Source organism: Leucoraja erinacea, chromosome 22 (genome assembly GCF_028641065.1).
Source record: "Leucoraja erinacea ecotype New England chromosome 22, Leri_hhj_1, whole genome shotgun sequence".
Classification (NCBI taxonomy): Eukaryota; Metazoa; Chordata; class Chondrichthyes; order Rajiformes; family Rajidae; genus Leucoraja; species Leucoraja erinaceus.
In genome coordinates, this window is record NC_073398.1 from 29513646 (window position 1) to 29522795 (window position 9150).

At 42.0% G+C, this 9150-nt stretch overlaps 1 protein-coding gene across 3 annotated transcripts in view; it reads right to left on the reverse strand.

Moving 5' to 3' along the window:
• The window catches only part of LOC129707917 (protein phosphatase 1 regulatory subunit 7-like), a 38040-nt gene extending 28916 nt beyond the window's left edge, over positions 1-9124 (reverse strand). For 2 of the 3 annotated variants that reach the window (XM_055653382.1, XM_055653383.1), the window contains exons 1-3: positions 7754-7894; positions 3709-3905; positions 2974-3084 (exon numbers count right to left, since the gene is read on the reverse strand). In XM_055653382.1, the coding sequence (XP_055509357.1) occupies positions 2974-3084; positions 3709-3905; positions 7754-7843 (398 nt within the window). In that variant the 5' untranslated portion in view covers positions 7844-7894. Of the gene's footprint in view, positions 1-2973; positions 3085-3708; positions 3906-7753; positions 7895-8929 lie in introns of those variants that run through there. The other variant, XM_055653384.1, reaches the window with a different exon arrangement.
• Positions 9125-9150: the final 26 nt, after the last annotated feature.

Genomic DNA, 9150 nt, shown 5'->3' on the forward strand with positions numbered 1-9150 from the left:
ATGATTTGAAACTGTTAGCCGGTCTGTTAATGTATGCCCTAATTTTTACACTAATTAATGGAATTGTACAGAAATGAAGGGGATTATTTGGACCATCATGCCTGTGCTGACTACTTGAAAGAGTCATCCAATTATTTCACAGCCTTGATCCTCCCCTACGGCACTGTACATTTCTTTTTCTCCAACATATTTATCCAACTTCCTTCTGGAAATAATTAGCGAATTTGCTGTCACCATTCTTTCCGTCAGTGAATTACAGATCATAAAAATTGCTGCATAAAAATAATACTCATTACCACTCTGGGATCTTCAACAATTCTCTTAAATCTTTACCTTCCAAACATTGATCCTCCTGATAGTGGAAGCAGCAACTCTGTTTTTTGTTCAAATCCTTAATTCGCAATTATTTGGGAATAATTTGAGAATAAAATCTTCCTAATACTTATTTTGTATTTCCTACTTCAAGTTCCTAATGAAAGTCCCCGCGGACTATCTGTTATTTGAGAAAAGGGATCGCCATGGGGAACATTTCCACACAGCCTAGTAATCCCATTCTTTTTGTGAACCACGTCCAATTTATGTGATATCCTTGCTAAATTGAAAGTAAAACATCCAGGGAGCTAATCCTCTCCGAAGTTCTTCCCAGAGCAAGAAGGTGGAACAGGCTCTGAATTTAACACAGCTTCAAATAATTCAGCCCAAATTATCTTGTTTCCACAGGTGACTTTGTCAAGGCCCCAGAACTGCAGATTAAAATAAATGTTTGTTCTAATCCACTGACTTTCAATTTCACCCCATCCCCCAATATTCATCTCTCACTTTTTTTCTAGAAAGTGATAAATGGCATCCAATCAGTTATTTTTATTTGGAATCTGTTTCACATATTTATCCTTCTGTACCAGGGGACACTGATAGAACTTAAAAGATCTGGAGAATCAGAAAGACCACCTGGACATTCCAAAAACTGTTCTCCATCGGGGCTAATTAAGAGAACAGAATATTCTTTTAATTTGACTGAAGCTTGTACAGTTTCTCGCCTCAGAGTCTAAATAAAATAAATTACTTCTCTTCCATTTCTAGTCCTTTCGTCATTTTAAATATTGTATCCCATCAATCCAGGTAAACTCATAGGTTTTCCAAATAATTATTCTTGCTGGCCTCCTCGGTGCTCTCTCCAAGGCAGGTTGCATCAAATCACAAACCATGTTCTATAAAATGCGCCTCTACCCATAAATTTATGGCTCTATTGGGAAATATGTCAGACAAGAATAGATTGAAAGATGCAGGAATTCAAAGACTTAAATTGTAAGTTTAAAATTGCAGGCAGAACAGGTATTTACAATACAATACAATACAATACAATTTTATTTTAAATGTTGTTTCTGCAGTCATACACACAAGAAAAAGACCCAAGACACAACACAATTTACTGGCATTTATATTGCCTTCTGCAATGCCATTATACCAATCTATGGAGAATGCCAAGCGATGACCACTAATGTTTTGGGATTGTCCTGGACTTTCACCTCAAACATTTATGTGAGCAACCAAAGAGGAAACTATTGGAGAAACAATGAACTGCAGATGTTGGTTAATACACAAAGGGGCACAAAGTGCTGGAGTAACTCAACAGATCAGGCAGCATCTCTGGAGAAAATGAATAGGTGATGTTTTGGGTTGAGACCCTTCTTCAGTTTGAAGAACCATCTACGTTCCATATTCTCCAGAGAGGCTGCCTGACCTGCTGAGTTACTCCAGCACATTGTGTCCTTTTGATGGAAATATTGGAGATATTCCAAAATTTAACAATATTTAAAATAAATTATTTAAAACAAATCTTCTTTAAAAATCAATGATTTTTCGCTACTGGGTGAAAATATACGATATGGAAAAAAAGGCTGTTTCACTTTTAGTCAAAAATCAACATTAGTCTATTCACAGGAATGGGCGAATTGGATTGTGAAATTGGAACTGTTGATGGCAGAGAGCCAAAGAATGGCACTTCCAGGAATGTCTTCAACTAGAAATAGCAGTCCTAATCTCCAGGAAGAAACTGGAGATGCTGGTTTAAACCAACGATAGACACAAAATGCTGGAGTAACTCAGCAGAACAGGCAGCATCTCTGGAGAGAAAGAATGGGTGATGTTTAGGGTCTCAACCCAAAACATGCTGGTTTAGTTTTTAATTTAGTTAATTTAGAGATACAGCATAGAAACAGGCCCTATTGCCCACCGAGTCCGCGTTATCCAGCAATCCCCGCACTCTAACACTATCCTACACACACTAAGGTATATAAATTTCATTTATATCAAGCCAATTAGTCTACAAGCCCGTATGTCTTTGGAGTTTGGGAAACCTGTGATTCTGGAGAAAACCCAAGTAGGACATGGGGGGAACGTACAAACTCCATCCAGACAAGCACCAGTAGTCTGGATCGAATCCGGGTCCCTGGCAATGTAAGGCACTGCGCCACCGTCCTACCCACCATCCCATGGTGTGGCGACTCATTCTGCTCCAGAAAGTGGTAAAGTCTTCAGGTAACTGTGGGACTGGAAGAAGGGAGTGGGATCTTAGATGGACTAATGTAATAATAAATAACTAATAAATAACCAATGTAACCAAGGACATCCGCAACTTGTAGGTCACAACATACTGTAGAAGCAATTTTATGCTGTTCCATGCACATTACCTGGAATTCAAGCTCTTGCCTTGAAGCGATTTGGAGGTTTATGATAGGAGCACTGTTGATGATATTGATTATACAAATGATGATAATGAGTATAGATCTAAGTGATAGCCAATGTGTGTAAATTAATGCAACCGCATGCTGGCACGAATACAAATTGTTATTCGTCACTTCATGCTTGCAGCCAGCGAATAACCAGAGAAAACTCAATGGAAAGGGATGGTTAGCACATTACATGCATTGTTGTGGTAATTTACTGAAGATCGCTGATTACACCAGCACTTACCTGTTCAGGAAATTGAGTGACACATTCAACTCAAGCAGATTCACAAATGGAGACAGGCTGTCACACTGCATCGCTTCCAACTCGTTTAACGAGATGTTGAATCTTAGAATCCTAAATTGTGGAAGAAAACAAGGCTTGGGATTCATATTCATACAAGTAATTGGTGTTATACATTTTAAATTTGGTCCCTCTGAATTCTCAATTGAAGGACCTTTCAAGGAAAAGACATCTGAAAAACAAGTCTATTAATAGTTTACGTCCACTTAGACTGAAGCCTCCAAACCCTCCTCTCCTCTGCCCAGACCAATAAAACCACCATCATGCAATCTGAAATGGTAAAAGCCAGTAACACCCCAGGTCACCATCATCACATAAACATGGCAATGCTGTGGATTAATCTTACAATTAATTAGTACTTGATAGAGGGGTTAGGTATGAGGCCAGAATAATCTAAGTAACTGGGCAGCACAGTGATGCAGCTGGTAGTGCTGGAAGACTCGATGGGCTAAAGGCTTGAATCCATGCTGGATCTCAAAACTAAATTACAATTAGGAAACCATTGCTTGTTAATGCTATGATCAACCATGAGTACAATAACTTTATCAAACATTTTGGAATTGAAATAAACAACAGTGACTCTGCTGCTAAAACTAGATAGATCAAGTGAAATGTCTATGACATCATTAGCATAGCAAAATACATAACTTTATACAATACAATAGATCCATACAGTACCTTTGCGCTTTTGATTCAAAGTCAAAATTAAATATTAGTTTTTTCAGATGAGACATTTTCATGTCAAGACTGTAATGTGGTCCTTCCGTTTCGACACTCCAGATGAAAGGAATTGCTGTCAATTCTGAGCAATGGTCTTCAAAAAATTGATTCTCAATCAGATTTTTAGCCATCCTCAACGTCTTCAACTTCTTGCCCTGTAAGTAAAAGCAAAAAGATATTGTTAATTTTTCACAACATTTGTAAAAAGATTTAAGAATGTGCCATAGCATTGTTTAGTCATAGAGTCTTAGAGTGATACAGTGAGGAAATACCACACCGCCCACAACTTGCCCACACCGGCCAACATGTCACAGCTGCACTAGTCCCACCTGCCCACGTTTGGTCCATATCCCTCCAAACCTGTCCTATTCATGTACCTGTCTAACTGTTTCTTAAATGTTGGGATAGTCCCTGCCTCAACGACCTCATCTGGCAGCTTGTTCCATACATCCACCACCCTTTGTGTGAAAACATTAGCCTTCAGATTCCTATTAAATCTTTCCCCCTTCATCTTAAACCTATGTCCTCTGGTCCTCGATTCACTTACCCTGGGCAAGAGACTCTGTGCATCTACCCGATCTATTCCTCTCATGATTTTATACACCTCAAAAAGACAACCCCTCATCCTCCTGCGCTCCAAGGAATAGAGTTCCAGCCTACTCAACCTATAGCTCAGACCCTCCTGCCCTGGCAACATCCTTGTAAATCTGTACCTTTTCCAGCTTGACAACATCTTTCCTATAACATGGTGAATGCGAATGAAATAGTTACTGAAGCAATGCTGTAAAATTTCAGAATCAGAATCAGAATCAGAATCAATTTATTTGTCATTTGGACCCCTGGAGGTCCAAACGAAATGCCGTTTCTGCAGCCATACATAACACACAAATAGACCCCAGACACAACATAATTACATTTAACATAAACATCCATCACATAACTGTGATGGAGGCCAAATAAACGTATCTCTCCACTGCACTCTCCCCCCCCCCCGATGTCAGAGTCAAAGTCATAGCCCCCCGGCTGGCGATGGCGATTGTCCCGGGGCCATTAAAGCCACGCCGGGTGGTGCGAGGTCGCACACCGGATCTTGATGTTGGTGCCCCCGGTGTGCGCTCGCAGAGTCCGCGGCCATTCCAGCCGCGCGGGGCAGCGGTGTCAGGCCCCGCTCCAGGAGCTCTTCGACCCCGCAACTCGGGCGGGAGAAGTCGCCGCCGCAGAAGCCCCGAAAAGCGGTCTCTCTCCAGGGAGCCGCGGGCTCCTGGCGCCGTCGTCCACAGACCTGTCGTTGGAGCCTCCGACTCTCCGGCAGCAGCAGCAGCAGCAGCAGCAACAGCATCAGCAGCAGCAGCGCTCCTCCACCGCTCCGGACCCGGCCAGCTCCGCGACGGTGAGGTGAGTCGTCACCTGAGTCCCCGGTCTCTTCCTGTTGGAGGCCGCTCCTCGTTACGGCCTCAACGACGACTGAGACCCGACGAGAAAAGGTCGGGTCTCAGTGCAGGGAGAGATTCAAAAAGTTTCCCCCCCCCTCCCACCCCACCCCCAACCCCCCACACACACACCCCAACATAAAATAACAAAAAACTACACAGAAAAACACAGACAAAAAAATAATAAAAACGCGGACAGGCTGCAGAGGCCGCTGCTGGCCAGAGCCGCGCCGCCCACCGGCTTATATTTATTTATAAATATTTATGTATAATAATAAATATTATGTATAATAATAAATATAAATATTTATGTATATTTATTACATATACAAGGGCTCCAACAAATAGCAATATGGCAAAGTCCAGGGAACCTGTATAACTGAAATCTGTTTTATGCCAGATTTAAATACAGAACAGTAGCTATAATTTTCTCATGCTATAACAGTGGCTATACAGTGCCCTCCATAATGTTTGGGACAAAGGCCCATCATTTATTTATTTGCATGTGGTTAAAGTGCACATTGTCAGATTTTAATAAAGGCCATTTTTATACATTTTGGTTTCACCATGTAGAAATGACAGCTGTGTTTATTCATAGTCCCCCCCCCATTGTGTAATTACACTGCTGTAATTTCTACATGGTAAAATCAAAATGTATGAAAATGGCCTTTAATAAGAAATTGCAGCGAATTGAGGCGTGCAGCCTAGACCATCACAAACCAACCTCCCTTTAATTGATGTTTAAGAGGGAACTGCAGATGCTGGAGAATCGAAGGTTACACAAAAAAGCTGGAGAAACTCAGCGGGTGCAGCAGCATCTATGGAGCGAAGGAAATAGGCAACGTTTCGGGCCGAAACCCTCGACTCTGTTCAAGGACCCTCCCCCCTCGACTCTTTCGTTCCAGGTGCGACAGAGGTTTACCTGCATCTCTTCCAACCTCATCTATTGCGTCCGCTGCTCTAGATGTCAGCAGATCTATATCGGTGAGACCAAGCGGAGGTTGGGCGATCGTTTCGCCGAACACCTCCGCTCGGTCCGCAATAACCAAGCTGACCTCCCGGTGGCTCAGCACTTCAACTCCCCCTCCCACTCCGCCTCCGACCTCTCTGTCCTGGGTCTCCTCCATGGCCACAGCGAGCAGCACCGGAAATTGGAGGAACAGCACCTCATATTCCGTTTGGGGAGTCTGCACCCCGGGGGCATGAACATCGAATTCTCCCAATTTTGTTAGTCCTTGCTGTCTCCTCCCCTTCCTCAGCCCCCCTGCTGTCTCCTCCCATCCCCCAGCCTTCTGGCTACTCCTCCTTTTCCCTTTCTTGTCCCCACCCCCCCCCGCCCCCGATCAGTCTGAAGAAGGGTTTTCGGCCCGAAACGTTGCCTATTTCCTTCGCTCCATAGATGCTGCTGCACCCGCTGAGTTTCTCCAGCTTTTTTGTGTAACCTCCCTTTAATTGATTCTATTTATACTTCATGTTGCCTTTGCAAGGCCTGCAGCATAATCAAGGACGAGTCGTGCCCTGGCTTCTCCCTCTTCTCCTCTCTCCCATCGGTCAAAAGGTATAAAAGTGTGAAAAAGCACACCTCCACATTCAGGGATAGTTTCTTCACAGCTGTTATCAGGGAACTGAGTCATCCTACCACAACTAGAGAGCAGTCCTGAACTACTATTTACCTCATTGGTGATCATCGGACTATCTTTCATCTGACTTTGCAGGCTTTACTTTGCACTAAACATTATTCCCTTCTCATGTATATGCACACTATAAATGGATTGATTGTAATCAAGTATTGTCTCTCCACTGACTGGTTAGCACAAAATAAAAGCCTTTCACTGCTTTTCCTGGAAGGACTGTTTGGGTTCCTGGATGTTGGAAAGGGACGAGGCAAAAGCACAGGTATTGCATTTACACTTGTTGCAGGGGATGTAAGATCAGAAAGAGAGTGGTTTTTGAATATTGAAGATTGGACTAGGGAATTGCAAAGGGAATAGTCTCTTTGGGAGGGTGAATGCGGAATGATTGGAAAGATGTCTGTTAGGATGGAATCTCGTTGGTACTGATGGAAATTGCAAAAGGTGACCCAATGAATATGTGGCTGTTGGGGTGGATAACATTATTTAGGAGTGTGTAAGAAAGAACTGCAGATGCTGGTTTAAACCAAAGATAGACACAAAAATCTGGAGTAACTCAGCAGCACTGGAAGCATCTCTGGAGAGAACGAATGGCTGACGTTCCGGGTCAAAACCCTTCTTCAGATTGGTCTAGACTAGGAGAGAATGTAGTGGGAAGTAGATGTAATTAACTCAAGAGCTGACTCAACTGACTGATAAGATGGAAGATCTCATTGTTGGAGCAGTAGTGATAGAGACAGTGAAACTGGGAGAACGAAATGGAGAACTTACACTAGGAGGCAGGATGTAAAGTTGAGATCCTGTAGAAGTCTGTATCCTTGTAAGTGGATGTTTACACTGGTTATCCTTCAGCAATAAGAGGATTTTGCCTAAATGCTTGCATAAAATGCACACATTACTAAACTACATTTATATCAGTATTTTCTTTAGAGACCTGCTCACCTGGAACCTAGCTCTTGACCTGGAGGACCCATGTGGACCTCTTGTACAAGGAACCATGACTCTCCACTTTCGATTTGTTGCAGCATTCATTCATGAAGAAACACCAAATGGAACTCTCTATTCCCTCTCTTCAATGAGCATATCTAATAGGTATGTTACAAAACCTACCTGAATCGCCATTGGGAATCTGCCCACAGCCATGTGCGCGATTTTGGCGCTGTTTGGAGGGGGCGGGTTTAAAACGCGATTTTTACTAGGCTGTACTAATCGCAGATGTTCAGCCTAGTAAATCATTAACGAAAAATCGCTGCAAGACCCGGTCGCAAAAGGTATTATTAGTTTTATAGGCCTCGATAATATAGTTATAATAGTTTAAAATTACTGTCTCATTCCGCAACCTCTCGCAGCCCCAGGGTTTTATAAAGCAAACAATTAAAGGTATGTACCTTATTTTTACATTAAATGGGGCATATACATAACCCTATATATCAAGTTATCTATAGCGGGTAGTTCATTTTGGGCTTTTTATATCCCGCAGTATTTTTCTCGGCATTTGAGGGCACTAATCCAGCGCGATGCAACGTTCTAAACCAGCGCGTTCCACATGAACCCACTAGAAAGCCGATTTAAATGGGCATTTATTTACAGCAATTGAACACTAAATTCCTTCCATTTGGCCTATAAATTAATGTAAATTAGATATAAAAATCATGTTATATTGTGAATTATTTGTGAATAATCTTTGGACACTTAGGCTATTTAAAAATGTTAATCTTTCCTTAAGAAATGGGCCTTTGACTATCCAAGATCACAGCTTTTTTGTAATGTCCATTGAAAATCAATAGGAAACAAGATGCTAATTTCCGAGTATGAAAATGGCCATAACTTTTTTAATACTTGAGATATGAAAGTGAATTTGGTGTCAAATTAAACTTATTGTTATGCTTTATCTGATGGGATAAATTGCAGACTTGATTTTTAAAATCTCAAAATTTTGTAACATTGCTATATCTAACCACTAATGGGCATCCTTGAAAGTAATCTCTCTTCTGACTTGTGAAGAAACGTCTGAATAATCTGGAGCTATACAGCTCAAGGAAAAGTACATTTTATGATTAAATAAATCTCCCCACCAAAAAAAACTCCACAATTGCTATTTTGGGAAAATATATTTACCTTTTAGTTATCTTCGTATTCAGCTGTCTTGTAGTTGCCACAACAGCTCCCAATGGACTCGTGTAGCTCCCTGGTGGTTGTAGTTTAAAGTTAAACTATAAACCAGGCATTTAACTCGTGGCACTCTGTACTACAAGCCCCGGCATGCCCTGCGAGCACGGGTTGCTATGCAATGGGACTACCGGTGCGCGTTGCAGGTGAAGCATGCGCAGTGGGAACCA